The 20,628-nt window shown below is 36.5% G+C and overlaps 1 protein-coding gene across 4 annotated transcripts; it reads right to left on the reverse strand.

The window, feature by feature from the left end:
* Nucleotides 1–14,777: 14,777 nt before the first annotated feature.
* On the reverse strand, nt 14,778–18,750 carry LOC120280921. Of its 4 annotated transcripts, XM_039287892.1 has the most exons (5): nt 18,555–18,595; nt 17,155–17,215; nt 16,997–17,052; nt 15,439–16,898; nt 14,778–15,350 (listed from the first exon to the last, which is right to left on the reverse strand). In XM_039287892.1, the coding sequence occupies exons 3-5, from the start codon at nt 17,005–17,007 to the stop codon at nt 14,950–14,952; spliced, it is 1,872 nt and encodes a 623-aa protein (XP_039143826.1). In that variant the 5' UTR covers nt 17,008–17,052; nt 17,155–17,215; nt 18,555–18,595; the 3' UTR covers nt 14,778–14,949. The 4 variants fall into 4 exon arrangements, with proteins under 4 accessions (XP_039143826.1, XP_039143824.1, XP_039143825.1 ...); XM_039287890.1 differs by lacking the exon at nt 18,555–18,595 and adding an exon at nt 18,673–18,748 and having other exon boundaries at nt 15,439–17,052; XM_039287891.1 differs by having other exon boundaries at nt 15,439–17,052.
* Nucleotides 18,751–20,628: the final 1,878 nt, after the last annotated feature.

The raw sequence follows: 20,628 nt of genomic DNA on the forward strand, positions 1-20,628 counted from the left end.
CGCCTCATTAAAAAAACCTTGCCTCGGAAAAAACCCATTGGGACAAAAAACCTTGGCGAAGGGAAAAAGAGTACGTCTCCCTCAAATAAATAACTTTTAACTCATATCAAGTACTTACATCCTAAGTCTTCTCATCCCGATTTTGTATATAAGTCTTTGGTGAATGCACTTAGGAAGTGATTTTTGTGAATAGATCGACTTGATTCTCACCTGGATCGAATCTTTTGAACTTCTATAACGCCTTCTTCCGGAGATCATGAGTGTAGAAAAAAATTTTTGGTGATATATGTTTCGCTCGTCACCTTTAATATAACCTCCTTGTATTTGAGAAATACTAAAGCATTGTTGTCTTCATAAATTATCGTAGCATTTGTTGTTACTCGATGGTAATTTACTGGGATGATCTGTATATGCCCAATCATAGATCGTAACCATTGGCATTCACGACTTGCTTCATGAAGAGCTAGAATTTCAGCATGATTTGATGAAGTAGTCATGAAGAGTTTGTTTTTGTGGAACGCCATGAGATAGCTGCACCATCAGTAAGAAAACATGTATCCAGGTCCCGAGATCGCCCTTTTGCGAGGATCGAGACGGATACCCAACATCAAGAAAACCCCGTGAGGTTGGATGAAGATTCTTGTCGATAGAATAAACCCGGATCCGTAGTTCCTCGTAAATAACGTAGCACATCTTTTTACTCCTTTCCAGGTGTCTTGGCGTCGGTGTAGAACCCGTATTTGCTAGAAGATTTATCGCAAAAAGCTATATCTGGTCTGGTATTATTTGTAAGATACATTAATGCACCGATTGCACTTAAATATGAAGTTTCTAGACCAAGAATGATCTCTCCTTCTTCCGGTGGGCGAAATGGATCTTTCTGAACATCAAGAGTTCGGACGACCATTAGGGCGTACTCGATGGATAAGCCTTCTCCATATTGAATCTCTTTAGCACCTTTTCTGTATAGGTTGATTGATGCACAAATATTCCTGAGTATAAGTGCTCGATTTGTATACCTAGACGAATTTGGTCTTTCCCAAATCTTTTTATTTCAAATTCTTTTTTTCGGATATGATCGTCGCAATTGCAATTTCGGAAGGAGTGCCTACAAGATTTAAATCATCCACATATAGTGCTATCACAACAAAAACCGTTAGTATAACTTTTTAATAAACACACATGGACATATATTATTATTTTTGGTATCCTTCTTTTTATAAGATATTCATCTGAGACGGTTATACCACATCCGTCCGCATTGTTTTTAACCCATAAAAGAGATCTCTCGTAATTTAATAGAGTATAAATGATGATTATTTGTAATGTTTGTTTTTTTCTATATCCTTCGTGGGATTTTTCATATATATGTCATTTTCAAGTAATCCATACAGATATCGCTGCGACAACATCCATCAATCGCGATATCTAATTTATTACTACTCGTCATGGCAATTAAAAAAATCGAAAAAGTAATTCCATCCATTACAGGAGAGTATGTCTCTTCATAATCAATACCATGCATTTGAGAAAAAAACCTCGAGCAACCAGGTCTTGCTTTAGTATCTCATAATTTGATTATTTTCATTTCTTTTTTTCTCACAAACACCCATTTATAACCGATCGGTTTTTATCCCTTCCGGTGTTGGCACTATCGACCCAAACACCTCACGCTTTTGATAGGGAATTTAGCTCGACTGGATAGCTTCTTTTTCCATTTTGGCCAATCATTTCTTTGTCGACATTCTTCAAATGGATCGTGGCTCGGATCATTATCGGATTTATTTCTATATCTCGTAGCCACTATCAGATGAATATATCATTTATTTCGGTCTCATGCCGATTCAATCTTTCGACCATCATCTACATAGCAAATTGAATTTTTCAACATTTTCAGAAATATCATCCCCCATTGATTCTTCATTAACTTGTTCTGAGGGTTTTAAAATTTCCTCTCCCTCTTTACATGGGAGATCCTTTTCTTTATTTTTCTGCTTCCTTTTTCTAGGAGCTCAATCTTTGGCACCAATTGGTCTTCCACGTTTTTGTCGTGGTTTATTTTCTACTTGATTTTCTTTCAATGGATTCTTAGAAATCTCAATTCTCGCAGGAGCATTCGCACTGGGTATATATGATTTAGTTACCATTTTAGTATCAGATGAATGCATCAGTATTTCATTTGCAATATTTTTGCAATTTAATGATCCTTTGAACTTCAAGTTCACATTCATTGGTACGAGGATCATATGTATGTAATCGTGATGCATTCCATTCAATTTCTTTTCGCTCATTTTTGAGTAATCATTTCTCCCTCTAATGCAGGGAAGACGACTTTCATCAAAATGACAATCGCAAATCTTGCAAAGAAATACATCCCCCGTTAATGGTTCTAAATATCGTATAATCAAGGGGAATCATAACCAACATATATACCAAGTCTCGATGCTGGACCCATTTTTGTACGATTTGGTGGTGGTATTGGCACATATATCGCACAACCAAATATTCTTATATATGAAATATCGTGCTCTTTACCCATAACAAGTTGGTGTGGTGAATATAAATTACATGCGATGGGTCGGATCCAGATAAAAGTCGCAGCATGCAAAAATAGCATGACCCTCACGCACTTGAGGCGCTTTCGTCCCTTAATAACATCGATCGGCAATAATCTGAGTCTTTTTAATTAACGACTCGCTTAACCCATTTTTGGGTATGTACATGAGCCACTCGGACGCTCAACATGTATTCCAACCGCCATACAATAATCATAAAAATGATTTTGATGAAAATTCACCAAAGATTATCAAGACGAATTATCTTTTATGGGATAATCTGGAAATTGTGCTTTTAAGCCCCGATAATTTGTGCCAATAACCTCGCAAATGCTACATTCATCGTGAGCATGAGTGAAACATGGGACCATCTAGTCGATGCATCGATTAAAAACCATAAAAATAGATAAATGGTCCACATGATGGATGTATTGGTCCACAAATGTCTCCTTGTATTCTTTCTAAAAAATTTAGGAGATTCACCATCACTTTTTGTTATAGAAGGTCCCGGGTTATTAGCTTTCCCATTGAACATGCTGAACATGCATATTCATTATGTGTTAGGATTTTATAATCCTTCAGTGGGTGTCCATGAGAACTAGTAATAATCCCGACGCAACATAATAGCACCCTGGATGTCCAAGTCTTTCATGCCATATTTTTAAATATCTCCGGGTTATTAACCTTCCAGGGTTAATACCGTATGTGATTCCATCACTTTAATACGTGTAAAATATAATCTTGAGGATATACAGGAAAGCTTTTCAAGTACACGCTTTTTGGCATGAAATAACTTGTGTAATATAAAGATATTCTTTTCCTTCCTTATCAACCGTCTCTAAATGATATCCATTGAGACGTATATCTTTAAAGCTTAAAAGTTTCTCCTAGACTTAGGGAATAGAGAGCATTTTTTTCATCCGCAAGGATGTTCCATTTGGCAACATCAATGCTCGCTTCTCCGTAACCTTTAACCAGGTCCGATGACCGCTTATTGTGGCTATACATGCCTTTCTCATTGATAAGGATATAAAAATATTTTTTTCTTGTCAAAATAGTATGCGTTGTCCCGCAATCAATAATGCATTCATCATCGACCATATTCTAACAAAAACAAAAGAAAAAAACATAATTTAATAAAACATAAAGACATATTACAAACTAGTCTATAAAAGAAATCGACATATCTAAATATGTATTTTCGATTACATTTAAATTATTTATGGAATTATCCTCAATTGGATCAACTATGGGGTTGTCAGCAAAATTTGTCTCAATATCTTTACCTTTCTTGTTTTTAAGTGATTCTTGGTAAAGGTGGACAAAATGTTTTGGGGTCCTGCAAATTTCGGACCAACGACCTTCCGAGCCACAACGATAGCATGTATCTTTCTTTGTCTCTAACCCCATCTTGTGGCTTTGTTGCTTCTGTTGATGTACATCATTTGCATTATCGCGTGGTCCGATATTATTTCGCCCCCGCCACGCACCGCAGTAGTCCTCGACCACCATAATTTCCTCGTCCCACCGCGGTTTTTTTAAAACTAGCACCGCGACCACGCCCATCTTCTTTGCCCAAAAATTAATTTCGCGCGAGTGCTGCGATCCGGATGGTCGAGATTGATGATTCTCGCATCAACAATTCATTGTTTTGCTCCGCCACGAGGAGACAAGAAATTAATTCGGAGAATTTTTGTAAAAATTCTTTTCTCTATATTGTTGTTGTAATATAACATTTCGTGCGTGAAATGTTAGTAAATGTTTTTCTCGAGCATCATTCCTTCGTCACATCGCTTTCTCCACGAGACAAAAGTCATCGAAAACAATTTTAAATAGCTCGGAATTATATTCTCGCACGCTTTTAAAAATCTTGAAACCCCGAGGCTTGACCAATCATTGCGTGCTTTGGGCAAGTAGACCATTCTGAGATGTTCAAATCTCTCTTTCAGGGATAACCACAATTCCTGTGGATCCTCAATGGTCAAGTATTCATTTTTCAGGCCATCAATATGATGCCTTATAAATATTAAGGCCTTCGCCTTATTATCACTAGGCTCATTGTTATTAGCCTCAATCGTTTTACTAAGGTTTCTTGCTTTCAGATGGAGCTTGATATCGAGGCTCCAGGATATATAATTGCTCCCCGAGATTTGAAGGGCCTCAAATTCTCTTTTTGCAATATTTGCCATTTTCTCTTCAAAATAATAATACAGCATGTAATTAGAATAGAGAGTACAGAATAAAATATAAAGCATTTATACTGTTCATATACACAGTACTGTTCATGTACAATACTGTTCATGTATACGGTACTATTCATGTATACGGTACTGTTTATACGCTGCAATTATTGCAGCATTGGGAATTAAAATTTGTTTGAAAGTGATTATAAGTTAAAAGGAAAGAAGAAGTAAATATAGGGGAGAGAAGAAAGTAGGGGGCCGACGGAAAAAAAGGCTCGACCGAGTCACGACGGAGAAACCTCGAAGGGGCCGATGGAGTAGGGGCGACGGAGAAGAGAAAAAAAGGGCCCGACAGATTTTTTTACCCGATTTTTGTCAATGATCGCGGGATAGGAGGGTCGCGCGAAGACTTAGGAAAAGATGATGCTTGATAATTTAGATTTGGTGGAAAAACTTCATTGTAATAATAATATTATTGTTTTTTTGTTGTTTATTTTAAAAAGTACTCGGTAATATTAGCCTCGAGTGGCTTTTAGTCATCGTATGTTTTTTTTATGTATGCTTCTAAGAAAATCTTATGTATTGTTGATCGAATAAAATGTATGGTTTGCTAGTATTATATTACCCGTCGATCCTTCCCTCGCATTCGAGTGTTAGAAATGGATTCCACATATATAACATATATATTAGATGAGTCAAAGAAAATTAAAAATCATATGAGCAAATTCAGTCGATAACGTGTTAAGAATATATATGTTATAAATGTAAAGATAGTAATAAGAATAGAGAGCTGGGAGTATTTACCAAAAACCCAAAAAAACCCTCGAAAAAAATTAAGTTCTTCTTCTTCTTTCTTCTTTTATTTCTCTTTTCTTTCTCTTCTCTATATCTTTTAAAAGTATACAAAATGATGGGGGTATTTATAGGGTTACAAGAGTTGAATGAACGGCAGGGATCGATTCGATCCGATCGATCCAAAAATACTCCCAGTTGGTGGAATAATAACAGATCGTGCGTACAGCTACAGATCTACATGTGTGATCACTACAGGTGTTGCGGCTACTACGAGTAATATCTAGAAGGTCTTATAAGTAATGCCTACTGCTACAGATGAAATTACTACGATGAGAGATCCATTAAAAAAATATTTGTTTATAACAGATATAATTTTTTTTACTTTTTATTTGTTGAAAATGTATTTTTGTCTATATAATCATAATAACACATTGAAATATTTCTGTATCTAAGGTTTTTTTTTTTTTTTAATTTAAAAGTGTTCAATTTCACGAATTAGCTTCATTAGAAAATAAACTAACAAGAAAAAATGAATATATATATATATATATATAATAACTTTTAAAATTATTAGGGAGAATTATTAAAAATTTCGATTATAATGCATTTTAACTGTACAGTTCTTTTAACTTTTTATTTACTTTTTAGTCCTTATTTTTTTTTGAAAATTTTCTTATCAAGTCCTTTGTCTTCAACATTTATATAACACGATTAAAATACCCCTTAACGACACTCACATGAGTAAGTTAAGATATTTATAATTTTAATTTTAATTTTAATTTAATTTAAATATAAAACTTTTAAAAAATGAGAAATGTTTGGAGATTTAATGAATTTAGAGGGATTTCTTGGAACAATTGAAAAGGTTGAGTCACCAGCTGTTGCTTTTATTTAGTTAATTATAAGTACGCAAGATTAATGCTTATTATCGGTTAACTGACACGTGTCTTGATGCCACGTCATTCTCAAAGTGGGTCCTTTTCAAGTGGGACCCACTAGCAATCCATCAACCGATGGTACGGTGACAGCATGACGATGTCGGTAGCTAATTACGTCTCTTTCATATAAAACCTCTGGTTCACATCATGGTTAGTTCTAACCAAACACTCCAAACATTATCTCACTAAAATAAATAGAAATTTTATAAAAAAAAAATTGTGATTTGTCAAATTTGCAAGAAATAGAGAATAAGGTTTTTTTTTCATTATCAAGATATTTAATTTGTCCGATAAGAAAAAATCATTATTAACTCTTTTATATTTGGTAAATGTTTAAATTATCAATTCACTTAAAAACTGGTCGTTAAAGGGGGTGTTTGTTTGAGTGGATTTGAAAGTCAAAAAATTTGAAAATCTTTGAATTTGAGAAATCATTTATTTGTTTCAAAGAATTTTAATTTCTTCTATATTTTCAAATCTAAAAGTCATGGGATTATGGAATTCGGCAAAAATGACCGAATTTCAAAATCTCATCCAATGAATCCCTCACATGACTTGCATGTGTGGGATTCACATGGAAGTATATATTAATTATATTAATTACTTATAATATTTAAATTTTGAATTTATATTAATAATATTAATTAGTTATAATATTAATTATAATATAATTATATTTTATAAAATATAATTATAACCTGACAAGACTCCTTTACGATAGGAGTATTATCATAATTAACTTACAAATAAAGCATGGCATGAAGAATAAATCAAAATGAGAGACTTCAAGCATTTATTAAGAGAGACAAGTGTACTAATACACCCCCCTCAAATGAGGTGTAGTAGAATGACTAACTTATGAATATGGAGATCAAAAGTGTTTTTGGACAAAGCTTTAATGAGTGAGTTTGCAAGCTGATCAGCAACCTGAATGTGAGCAACAGTATAAAGCTTGCATTGGACTTGGTCACGAACATAATGGGAATCAGCAGCTATGTGTTTCATGCGACTATGGAAAATAGGATTTTGACATATGTATGTGACCCTGATATTGTCACAATAGATGATAGGGGACTTAGGAAGGGGAATACCAAGCTCAAAGAAAAGATTTTACCCAAGTTTTAGCTAGAGCACTAGCAACTGTGCGATACCCGGCTTCAGTGGAAGATCGTGCAATAGTAGTTTGCTTTTTGGAGGACAAGCTGATTGGATTGTGACCAAGAAATTATAGATAACCCGTAGTAGAGGTACGATCATTGATATCAGCAACCCTGTCTGCTTCAGTAACATTACCAAGTTTAAGGGGTCACTTTTCCTTAAATATAGACCATGATGTATGGTGCCTTGGAGATACCGAAGGACTCTTTTAACAGATTGCCAGATTAGCGCAGAGAGAGCATGCATAAATTGTGAGACCTTATTTACCGAATATGATATGTCTAGTTTGGTGAAACTAAGAAAGTAATTAAGGGGGCCAAGATCTTTAAGGGAAAAATGAGTAGCAAGTGATGAGATAACATGTTGAACCACCACATGATTGCTGCCAGTAACAATGATGACGTCTACATAAACTAGAAGATAAATAGTAATGGCAGAAACATGCTTGATGAATAAGGAGCTATCAGATTCAGATTGAAGAAGCCAGATGAGCATTGAGTTCATTGTATCAGGCATGAGGGGTCTGTTTTAGACCATAAATGGCTTTCCTTAATCGGCAAATATGAGAAGGATACATGGGATTTGCAAAATAGGGAGGTTGAGTCATGTACACTTCTTCATCAAGACGGCCTTCAAGGAAAGCATTGATGACGTCGAGTTGACGAATTGGCCAATTGTACTGAACAACAAGAGAGAGCACCACTCGAATTGTTGTTGGCTTAACAACGGGGCTGAATGTGGAGTGATAATCAACCTCAGGTGTCACACCCCGGCCCATGGGCCCACGACACGCGACTACCACCCCGACCATCCCATGGAGAGACACCCGGTCAGTCAACCCTTGGGACACCGCTAGGCTAGCCAACAACCTGGAAACAACAATATTTAATTCTACTAGAAGATATGGAAATACAATAATATACAACGGAAGTAGTAACAACAAAAACAAGGATATACAAAAATAAAGAGGTTTACAAATGCACAGGAAAGCAACACTAACAACAGTAACAAAGCTGGTAAATCAAAGTTTACATGTTTCTTAATACAGGCCAGACAACAAGGTTTTCTACATACTAGTGGATCCCAAGACTCAACAACATATGCATGACCAAAAAAAAATATATGAACTGAAAGGAATGCAATAGAGAGAACAGTAGCAGATGCTCAGCACGCTGTCACACACCCGCACCTACTACCTACAAAAGACTAGGAAGAAGAAAGAGGGGTGAGCAACTAACGTTACTCAGTGAGTGGAGGTTAGCACAACTCTAATAGAAATATACCACAATAATAACATAAAACTCCAAAATGATACTTTACTAATAAAATAGCTAGTTTAGAGCATGAATACTTATAATAGCAAACATTAATACAATGCAACAAAAAGATAGAGTAAGAAGGCATTCTACCTCAATTAGAGTTTTAAAATATCAAAGTGTAAAAATACTGAATATAGAGTTCCAAATTATGAAAAATAAGCTAATCATAAAGCAAAGCTTCCACAAATAAACATGCAAATCAAAATAGTTCCCAATTATAAGTATAATAAAGTAAATAGCATAAGTTTCACAATAAGTAATCATAATACTAGCGCTAAATCAAATTTATAGAAGACTGCCCTTCTAAAAGAGACAATTGGGCTTTGCCCGCTCACCACCAATTCGAGATGACACTACAAAAGAAACAATGGGAATGGATCTCAAACCCAGAATAAAACAACACCCAACACTAACTCAGCATATAGTCTAAAAACCTTCCTAAACTTTCACCGCAGCCATGGCTAGGTTCAGAGCCGTTAAAGTACTCATGCTCTTGACATTGACCCATTGGTTCACCGCATGATGACAATGGCTATCCGATGAATATACAGTCAGGATTCTACACTCCCACCTGAATTGGCCCTCGTAGTAATCAATCAGTCTACCACTCCACCTCAAAAGGCTGGCTATAGAGACCACCTACTACAGTATGGTATCACCATACAAACTCAATAATAAGCACAACTCCACATGGAGTACAATAGCCAAAAATAACCAACGAAATACTCAAATGAAACAAGAATCACCATTAATGCATTCCGCAAGGGATTGATGCACACAAGACTCGAAAGAGTTTAACATAAATTACTACACAATAAGAAACTTAAGTGACAACCCGGAAATCTTGCCATTTGAACACAAACTTGCATAAGAAAGGCATCAAGCAATAAACTCATTTTAGGGCAATAAACATCTAAAAATCGATTATAATAACCAACAAAATCTCATTAAGCAAGATAGATTATATAAACATATAAATATTGGTAATATTCTAATAGAGTCATGGTTAATAGTCCCACTCACAAAGTTGATGATTTCTCTTCCTCGCAAGCTAATCCTTGGCTAACTCTTGCCTCAACCCAACGCTTCACCTCCTTGCCAAGCACAACAAATAACATCAAAAATTAGTATAATAAACCAAGCAAAGAAACCCTAGGTTTCTTATACCAAACAACCCTAATCCACTCTAGGGCTTGCTCAGCTAAACATCAAGTTACTAATGAAGTTCTAGAGGGTTAGGTCTCACTCTAAGCCAAAGAAATCAAGAAAACAAGAAAACTCACTGGTGCTACAGTAGCTCTAACCTAGGAAATTCAATCCTTCATCAAACCAAGGAAATACAACAAATCAAGACTCCAAACTCAAAATACAATACAAACCAAGGATTTCCAACCAAACAAACTGAAAGAAATACCACAAGAGAGAAGGGAAGAAGAAGGAGGAGAACCATATCTTCAAGCTCTTTAAAACTCAAGGAAACCCTTCACAAGAGAAGATGGATGAGGTCTCCAAGCTTCTAACTCCAATCAAAGACAAGGTAATAGAGGATTAAAGAGTGGAAAAAGAAGTTCTACAGAGGAGAAGAGAAGGGGAGAAAAAGAATGAGAAGAAGGGGCAAAAGAAAGAGCAAGAATGGTCCTTTTAAAGCCCTAGAAGACCCCAGAAGATGCTAGCCTCGAGGGGCTTCATAGGTTGCTTCACGGCTGTAAGGAAGGCCTTGAAGAATCACTAGATGGCTTCACGGGTTCCCTTGCACCCGCAAGGGAGGCCGTGAGGCCTTCCAGAAGCCCTTGTGGGTTCCCTTGTGCCCCCAAGGGAAGCCACAAGGCCCTAGTCTAACCCTCAAGGGTTTTCTCCACACTTTCAAGCCTTCTCTTGACCCAAACTCAACTCCTAACACCAAAAGACAAGCAAGAAAGCTCACACGCCAAAGATACACACAAGGAATGAGTCAAAAAGAAAGCAAGTAAGTAGGAAAATGGTTGAACTACCACACCAGGTCATTGAGTGAAGCCCTTTGCAACAAGCCGAGGCTTGTATTGGTCAACAGTAACATCCGGTTTCTTTTTAATTCTGTACAACTATCGGCAAGCAACAATGTTGTGAGAGGGATCATGTGGCACAAACTCCCATGTTTGATTCTTCAGTAATGCATCATACTCTACTTGCATAGTTGCCATCCACTTTGGGTTTTTGTTGGCTTGGTGATAGGTGTGGGGAAGAATGTTAGAGTGAACTTGAGCTAAGAAATCAAAAAAATAAATAATAAATAAATAAATACTTGTGGATATTATGTTGAAAACGGGTAACCATATGATGAGATGGTAGAGCAGGAGCACTTTGGTTCGTGGGGTGAGAAGAAGGCGTTGGTACAGGTGAAGTGGGGGGAACGACATGATGTAAAATTAGTGACAGCAGTGGTAGCGGAGGTTTCCTAGAGTAGACTAAAAGTGGTTTAAATTGTGGTGGAAAGGGGAGTGTCACTGTGAAGGATGAAGAAGAAGGCATTAGAGGTTTCGGTAGGGCGGTAGTGGAAAGAGGAAGTGAGTCCGCAGAAGTTAGGTCGCCTGCAGCTAGTGAACAGCAATATTTGTTATGTGGTTGATGAGTGACCAGATTTGATACTACTAAAATCAAGGACAAAGAAGTCATCATGGGAGTTGGAGGATGAGAAATTGGATTGGGTAAATCAAAAATTACCATAGGTAGTTGTGGATTGTGTAAGTTTGAAATTGGGTTGGGTAGTTGTGGATTGGATAAGTTTGAAGATAGAGTGAATTTGAAATTGGCGAATTTGAAATTGGGGTGGTTATGTGAGGACGGGTGAATTTGAATTTGGGGAATTTGAAATTGGGGTGGATATTTGTGAATAGGGCACATTTGAATTGGGGTGGTTAGTTATGGAGGTGAGTGATGAGGTGATTGAGGTTGGTGAGGATCGTTAGAGGACAAGTCATCCCATGCTAAATTTTGAAATTTATTTGAAATATTTGAAAACATGGTATAGAAGGGAAACACATTTTCTACAAAAAAACACATCATGAGACAAATAAACTTTAGACTTAAGAAGGTTAAAATATTGATGACAATGATGAGTGAGACAGAAGCCCAAGTAAACATAAGGAGTTAATTGTGGTGCAAGTTTGTTCTGAGAATATGGCTTGAGCCACGCATAACAAAGACACCCAAAAATCTTAAAAGATTTGTAACTTGGTTTTTCTTGGAATAGGGTTTCAAAAGGAGAACGATAGTGTAAAATGGAAGTTGGTAGATGATTGATGAGATATACTGCATGGCGATAAGCAAATGACCAAAGTGTGGATGGAAGAAAAGCTTCATATAGCAATGTTCTTGTTGTTTCTATAATGTGTCAATGACAACGTTCGGCAAGGGCAACTCTTTGTGGTGTGTATGGGGGAGCAATGATATGTTCTATACCATTAAAACTTCGATAGGAATTAAGACTTTGAAACTCACCACCTCCGTCAATGTAAAAAGATAATATTTGATAATTGAAATGTTTTCCCATTAAAGGATGAAATTTTTGAAAAGTTGCATTGACGTCACTTTTACGATGTAAAGTGTAGATCTAAGTGTATTTTGTGTAGTGATCAACAAATAGGTAATAATATAATTTTTTTGTCAAGAGAAAGCAGAGGAGACGGTCCTCATAGATCACTAAAAATGGTTTGAAGAGGTTTGGAACTCGACATAGTAAGTTGAGAAAATGGTTGTCGATGAGATTTATTTGATAAGCATGAATTGGAAAAAGTAAATTTGTCTCGTGTTGACAAAGGAAGAGAGAAGTTATTTAAAATAAATTTTAAAATTCGAGCATGAGGATATCTGAGTCGATAATGCCAGGTTTTAAGGGATACTTTGGAAGAGGCGATGTGAACTTGTGGAGAAGGTAGGGAAGTAACAATCGGCCACTCATACAACTTGTGACTACTCCACTACTCCAACCGTGCACCAGCGGCGTCCGCGTTGCCAGATCCTTAACAACAAAATAAGAAAGAAAAAATTCCATAGATATTAGTTATCGTTGTAAGAAGTGGAAACAGAAATTAAATTGTGTTCAATGCGAGATGCACATAGTGTATTAGACAGCTGAAAAGTAGTGTTAGATGCAAATAGCTGAGTTGAACCTATGAGTAATTGGGATTTTGTTACCATCTCCCAGTGTAACTTCCTCAAAGCCATTGTATTTGGGCATATTGTGTGGCTCGGTGATAATACGATGTAAAGCACCGATGTCTAGAATCCATATGGTTGTAGATGCATGAGAGCTAGCGACAAAGTTTGCTTTAGCCTCAAGATGGTTATGAGACTTGCTTAGGCAAATTGAGGCGGCATGATCGGGCCGATTGCATACTGACATCGAACACCATTATTGATGGTGTTAGAATTTTGTTGACGCCATTGAGGCTGGGGATTGTACTTGAGATTAGGACGCCATACTGGAGAGGTGCCATTGTTGTTGTAAAAACGGCAAGTATTCCGAGGGTTGTTGCGATTGCCCATCATGTTGTTGTTGTTGTTGGTCATACTGGTGACGGCGGACGTTATTGGTGACGAAGAATGTTTTACTTGATGGCGGAGAAAGAGTTCATAATCAAGAAGCTTTTCGTAAAACTCGGGATATTCAATCGGAATACTACGGTTGTGGATTGCTGCTGATACGTTGCGAAAATCAAGACTAAGTCCGTTAAGGATTGTAAATGTGAGTTCGGCTTCGACCATTGGTGAGTCGGTTGCGGCAAGCTCATCGACAATGGTGCGAACGTGATGAAGATATTCAGAGACACTCTTGTCATCCTTGATGATGAGACTGAGTTGATCCCATAAGCTATAGATGCGGGTGTGAATTTTATTGGCATAGGTAGTGTGAAGAAGGGCCCAAGCTTTCTCAGCATTGGATGCACTAGCGACTGTGGATGCAATAGTACTGTCAACAGAGGCCATCATTGCTTGGTGAATGAGATGATCTTGACAAACCCAAAGGCGATACGCTGGATTGATTTCAGATGTGTTGTTGAGAGCGGTTGTTTTTGTTGGGCAAGGTGTAGACCCATTGAGATACTTAGTGAGTTCATGGCCATCGAGAAGCAACGTCAATTAGGTCTTCCAAGTAAAAAAATTGGAGCTACCTTGTAATTTAATAATCAACTGTGAGGAAGGATTGGATTGACCAATAAAGTTGTTGGTGTTTGTATTATTAGTATTGAGAATAGGAGTTTGCCAAGCAGAGGAGACCATTGGATGTGTGGGATGATTGGTGCGTGAGGCATGTAAAAAACTCATATAAGATAAAGGGCTTTAATACCATAAAAAGTAATGCGAATGGGATTATTTATTGATTGTAAAGACAAAGCTTAATTACAAGAAAATACTTAACAAGATTCATTTTTAATAGGAGTATTATCATAACTAACTTATAAATAAAACATGAAATGAGAATAAATCAAAGTGAGAGATTTCAAGCATTAACTAGAAGAGACATAAAAACATATTTTTGTTGTCTATTAATTCTCAACTGAGTCCGTGACAAGTGGCTGACCCGCCCGGCTCCACTTGTGCACATGCAACTGTGATTATTAATGCTGGTTGCTCTTCGAGATATGTATATATATACATATATAAGGTTTAGTATTAGTATTCTCTGGAGAAGGGCCTTCAGAAATGTTGAAAGGATTCAGTATGGGTTTTTTTTTTCAAGAGTAAAATACTACATTTGTTCAGCAATGAAATTTTGTGAAGGCATAACGCTAAAAATCAACTCTTTCACAATTATGGATGCAAATTAGTGCAAAATTTGGGAACATCTCATGGAACATGACCTCGTGATCTATCATTTCAACAAGAAATCCTACAAATATTTACAGCATTTGATCAAACATAAACCTGAACTAATACGTATTACAGTTAAGCAGAAACACGGTACAACAGAAACAGACCGTAATGTACATAAGATCGATATCTAAGATACACAATGTCAACCTCACAATCCAAATATATGATCATTAGGACCAAAAATAGAACTTCCAAACTGCCTTGTGTTCAAGTCACTGCCATCTAATCCTGAACTAAACCGATCGAGCCACTGTGTCGGGTTTTGGATCTCCGTTCCTTCGACCCAATCTGAAGTCATATCTATGTCTCTAAGAACTATAGGGTCCTCATCAGAAGGCTTAGCTTTTGCCCTGAGCTTCAGATTATAGTGTACATATATAAGGTCATTCAATGTTTCTTTGTCGAGTTTATTTCGCCTTTCGGAGTGAATCTGTTGAATTGAACTCCAGTCTCGTTCGAAGTTCAAAGTGCTGCAAACTTGACTGAGTATTCTAACAGCAGCTCTTTGTAGTCCTGGCGCAGAATCACCATATAGTTCCCACCACATCCCTACATTCTTCAAATGAAAACATCAAGTAAACCGGAGCAGGAATACGAAAAAACAGGAATTGAGTTTGTGAACAAACATAAAAGATACCTGGTGATGTGGTAGTACGTGCCTCCCGAGCTAGATTGGAACCAAACATCCCTTGTGCCTTCTTGAATGCAAATATCTGCGACGTGATATCATGTCTTGATTCGGGCGTCGGTAATAGCTTTTCTAAAACAGCAATGAACTCTTCTTTTATGACTCCAAGAAATTTAGCATCTGGATTGTATTGGATGCAAGGATTCAAGTAGGCTGCTGCGGCGTGGAGTTGCGAATGAAGCTGATTCTGCCATCTTCGATCAACTATGTCTAGGAAGGTCTTGCATTTACTTTCATCCATGATGTAATAAGTTCTTATTAAATCCTTTGCCTTGGTCATGGATTCATAGATAGAACCAACCGCTGGTTTCCCTCCAGAAACATCTCTTAAAACCTTCAGTACAGGTTCAGAAACTGATGCAATTTCCCCGACTGCTCTCCAAAACTCATTATTTTCAAGAAGGTTAATGCATGAGATACTATGTGGCCGGTTGGTGTACGGAGAAGAGGTATATTCAGGACAATTGAACATATGCTTCAACCTTGGTCTCAGTTTCAGCAAGGACTGTAAAGAGAGGAAATTTGTGGCATACCTTGTAATGCCAGGGCGGATGAGTTCTTGGCCTCCGGTGTATTTCCTCGCTAAATCAAGCACCCGAGTGTGGTTGTATATGAACTTCGTCAAAGATTGTGCATGTGAGATGCATCCGTTCACCCAATCAACCTTGGAGAAATCCTCCAAGATCAAATTGAGGCAGTGAGAAGCACAACATGACCAAAATATAGTACCATAGTTCTGCATGATGAGACTGCCCACACTGTCGTAATTCAAAGCATTATCAACAATCACTTGCACAACGTTTTCATGTCCAAAATCTTGAATAACTGAATCAAACAAGTCATAAAGGCATTTAATGTTTTTGAAGTAGGTAGATGCATCAACTGATTTGTGGAAAAAGGTCCCTGACAGAGATGACACAAAGAAGTTTATCAAGCATCTGGTTTTATTATCTGTCCAGGTATCAGCTATTATTGTGCAACCTGAGGCTGCCCACTCCTTTTCTATCTCTTTTATCTTCAATGTGATTTCAGACTTGAGTTTTTGCAGCCATGTAGTCCTCAATGTTTCCGGTGACAAGCCTCTGAATCCTGGACCTCCAATTGCCTCTAGCATTTGCTGAAAGGAGGAAGAGTATGCAATGCTGAAATCCAATCTATTTTCAAAAAAGAACTCAGCAATACATCTCTCCGGATCCAAGGAAGCTTGAGGAACATTCGCATTACTGCTAGGAAAAAGCTTTGTTGATGATGATACAGCCTCAAAGGGTATAAGAGCCTTGGTGTTGGATATTATTCCAGGCGGCTTATTTTCGGACAGTCGCTGCTTTTTGGCATTAGCAGCTTCCTTTCCTTCCTCTTTTACAGCAATTATAGCCTTTACCCTCTCAGTAACATCGTCTCTCACTTTGCTGCATGGATGCACACCTTTACTAGGCAATCGAGACAAATGGAACTTCAATCTACTAATGCCACCGTTTAGAACTTTTAGACAAAATTTGCATTTCACCTTGTTCCCATCTAATTTCTCACAGTACTCCCAACACACATCTCTCTCCCGGACCACTGCCAAAATCATTGAAAAGTAAAACACATGGTCATGGAAAAGCTCACATCTTTGGATGTTATAATGCAAACAGAAAATAAAAACAAAGAAAAAAAACCCACTTTGCAATTCAAGAGAACTTATTGCTGATCCAGGATCACTCTTCCTACTCTAATAAGCTACCTGCAGAGATGCAACATAAATTTTACAAGAGGTCTACTAGGAAAATGTAATTACAGTAACTACTTTATGTTTCAGAAAATTTCATGCAGAAGGCAACAGGTCTAACATACATACAAGCTCAAATCTCAGTATGCCACAAAACGGATACAATATAGCAATCAAATTACATTTTAACTTATTGGTGATATTTCCAACTTCAATAAGCTCTAGCTGCCAAGTTCATATGTAGCAGTGCGGGAGTTTGGGCGGTTATGCTATGTCTAAGAGCTTAGGGGTTTAAACAGTAAACCACAAAAGTCTCACTTGCCTATGAACTAAATTAGAGCAAACACCAAAATAAGCCTATTCATAATGACTTTAAACACTCAATAAGATGAGCAAAATCATGAAAATTCCATCAAATACAAAGTTATCTAAATAAAAGGAGGAAAAAAAGATTTCCAAACCACAGTCATCCATTCTCCAAAAATTATTGATCCTAAAATTTAACTCCATATCTTGCTTGATAGTTGCAACCAAATGGAATGCCCGTGTTGAAAAACTCCACAATCATTCATAAGAAATAAATTTAACATTTACCATAATAAAAACAACTCATATTTAGCAAACCATATGTAAATAAGAACTACTCCCAATCTTCATTGCACAAGAATATTGCGTCTAAATTTGCCACATTTAAGCAATTTTAATGAATGAACCTATCAAATTATCCCCTTCTCATGCAAAGCTCAAATACTTAGAGATAAAATTCGAGTCATTACCCGTAAATTTTGGCCCTAAACCACACAACCTTCATTTTCGATGCATACCAATCTTATTATCCATGCTGATTCAACCTAAAAACTTAAGCTGATAAAATGAGAGACCAAGGCTTATATATTCAAATCTATATTTTCCAAATTAATTGACATGCGATTATTAACAGACCAAAACAAAATAAACATATATATATATATATATATATATATATATATATACACTAACTTTAGAGATCAAAATGAACAATAATTCACTTTAATCCATAAAATTTCCACATTGTTTCATCAGCTAAAGCTTTTAGGTAAAAGTAAAACCCATCATCTTGCAATGAAAAATGTGAACTTTTTAACCATATCATTAAGCTCAAAAATCATCAAAACAAGATATAAACTCCCACAAAATCAACAACAACAACAACAACAGAGCAACAAGCAAACAAACACGAATCTAATAAAAACTATGCACAACACGCATCAAAATAACACAAAAAGAACTACCACAAACTCAAACAAAATCACAAATAACAGAAGCAATCAATCTTTGAATTCAAAGAACTAGGGTTTGATTAATGCGAGCTTACATTGTTTTGGATTTGAGAAAGTAATCAATACAATGAAAAAGAATACGAACGAAGGCGATATAAATAGAAAGATTTAAATTAATAAAAAAAAAAAGAGTGAGAGCGAGAAATTACTCACAATTTATCGCGGGAGAAAAAAAAAATTCGCGAAATTTTTATTTAATGAAATTTATCGCGAGATCTCATCAGGACTGATTTTTAGGGCTAGTTCGGCGATCCCCTTTTTCTCGTTCTCTTTTGGAATGGTAGTGTGGATCTTGAGGAATTTGGACACGTGTGCGGTTGGATGGAAACTTGGTGTTTAGCGAGATGGATTTGGATTTCGTTTGTTGTTTTCACGAATAATTGACGAAATGCCACGTTTGCGTAGGCTTGGCTTTGGGCTTGGTCTGAATTGGGCTTTGGGCTGATGAATGTTGGTTTGGCCCATTAAACAGCAACAACAATAAACTGTCAATGCCGAGTAAATTTTTTTGTAGGTTACCAAACTTTCACCTTTTTTCTTTAAGGTATCCAAACTTTGATTTGTATCAAAAAAGTACCCCAACATTGACTTTTGCTTCACCGGCTGGTCACCCAGCCAATTCCGACAACTTAATGCTGATGTGGAGCCTGTGATTTCATTGTCATCACAGGCTTTTGCCACGACAGCAATTCCATGTCACCACTTAAAGGGTTATAATGTCATTACACACACATCAAGAAGAAGTCCATCCCCTTTTCTCCACCGGTTGGTAAGGGTTTGTTTGACACCTCGGCGAAGGCAAGGCCAGGAGTTAGCGAAAAAATTACGGAGTAATTGGAGATCTAGCAAAAGAGAAACATGATTAGCCATTTCGGGGAGAGACGGAGTGAGCGAAGAACCCAACCGCGCAGGATTGCCAACTTATTGGCTCGCCAGAGAAAGGAGACGGCTCTAGTTTCTTTTATTTTTTGGATTTTTTTTTATCTCTTTGGTTGATTTGGTCGGGGAGTTGGTAGACAGGGTTTAAGAGGTTTCTGTTATTGTTGTGAAAGAGCCTGTAGACGAAGGCTTTATAGCTGACAAGAAGAGCTCTCGCAAGACTGAAATATAATGATTATATAATAATTATATAATGAAATGTAAAGTTAATTTTATTCAACATTGAATTAATTACATGGTGATGAATAATTGTAATTAGGAGGTATGGGTTGTTAGAGAGGTTGTTAATGATTTACAACTTTATCCTGGCATATTATGTGTTTGTTAAAATGCCATTTGGAGTGTAAATTCAACTCCTGCATCAGTTTTTCTGTATTTTCTACTGTAATGGCAGTAATGATGCATTTGAATGTATTGTTCAATTTTTGGATGTAAACATAGATTGATCAAATATGTGGGAAATAATACTATAACAAAAAAGTTGAATTTACATGTAAAACAAATTGCACTTAATAAGCGCTACAAGTTTAATGAAGCTTTGTGAGATAGGAACATATACTGAAGCTGTGAATATGCACATATGCAGTTGGTTCAATTTTTTTGATTCTGCAGGTTAAGAGAGAAATGAGATTGCAAGTGCAGGCTCCTCCACACAACAAATTTAAGCAAAGATTGTGAAGAAACAATAAGTTCAAATTGAGATTTTACTACATAAGAAACACAGGCACTGTATAACAAAGCTTTTACAAAAATTGTTGTTTGATAACACTAAAAACCATATCTTCATTAAAAACTAAAACTAGCACTTTTACAAAAAAACACCTGCAGAAAGCGAGTGCTTTTACAAAAAAATGTGAACACTAAAACTATATCTTCACTAAAACTACAGATTTACAAAATTAGGCACTGCAGAACAATGCTTTACAAAAATAGTAAAAACTGCAGACTTTTACAAAAACAACTGCAGAATAGTGATTTACAAAAAATGTCAACACTAAAACTATATTTTCAATAAAACTGCAGATTTACAAAATTAGGCACTGCAGAACAATGCTTTGCATAGTAAAACTGCAGACTTTACAAAAAAACACTACTGAATAGTGATTTTCAAAAAATGTCAACACTAAAACTATATCTTCACTAAAACTGCAGATGTACAAAATCAGGCAA

The sequence above is a fragment of the Dioscorea cayenensis genome, chromosome 17 (genome assembly GCF_009730915.1).
Source record: "Dioscorea cayenensis subsp. rotundata cultivar TDr96_F1 chromosome 17, TDr96_F1_v2_PseudoChromosome.rev07_lg8_w22 25.fasta, whole genome shotgun sequence".
Lineage (NCBI taxonomy): Eukaryota > Viridiplantae > Streptophyta > Magnoliopsida > Dioscoreales > Dioscoreaceae > Dioscorea > Dioscorea cayenensis.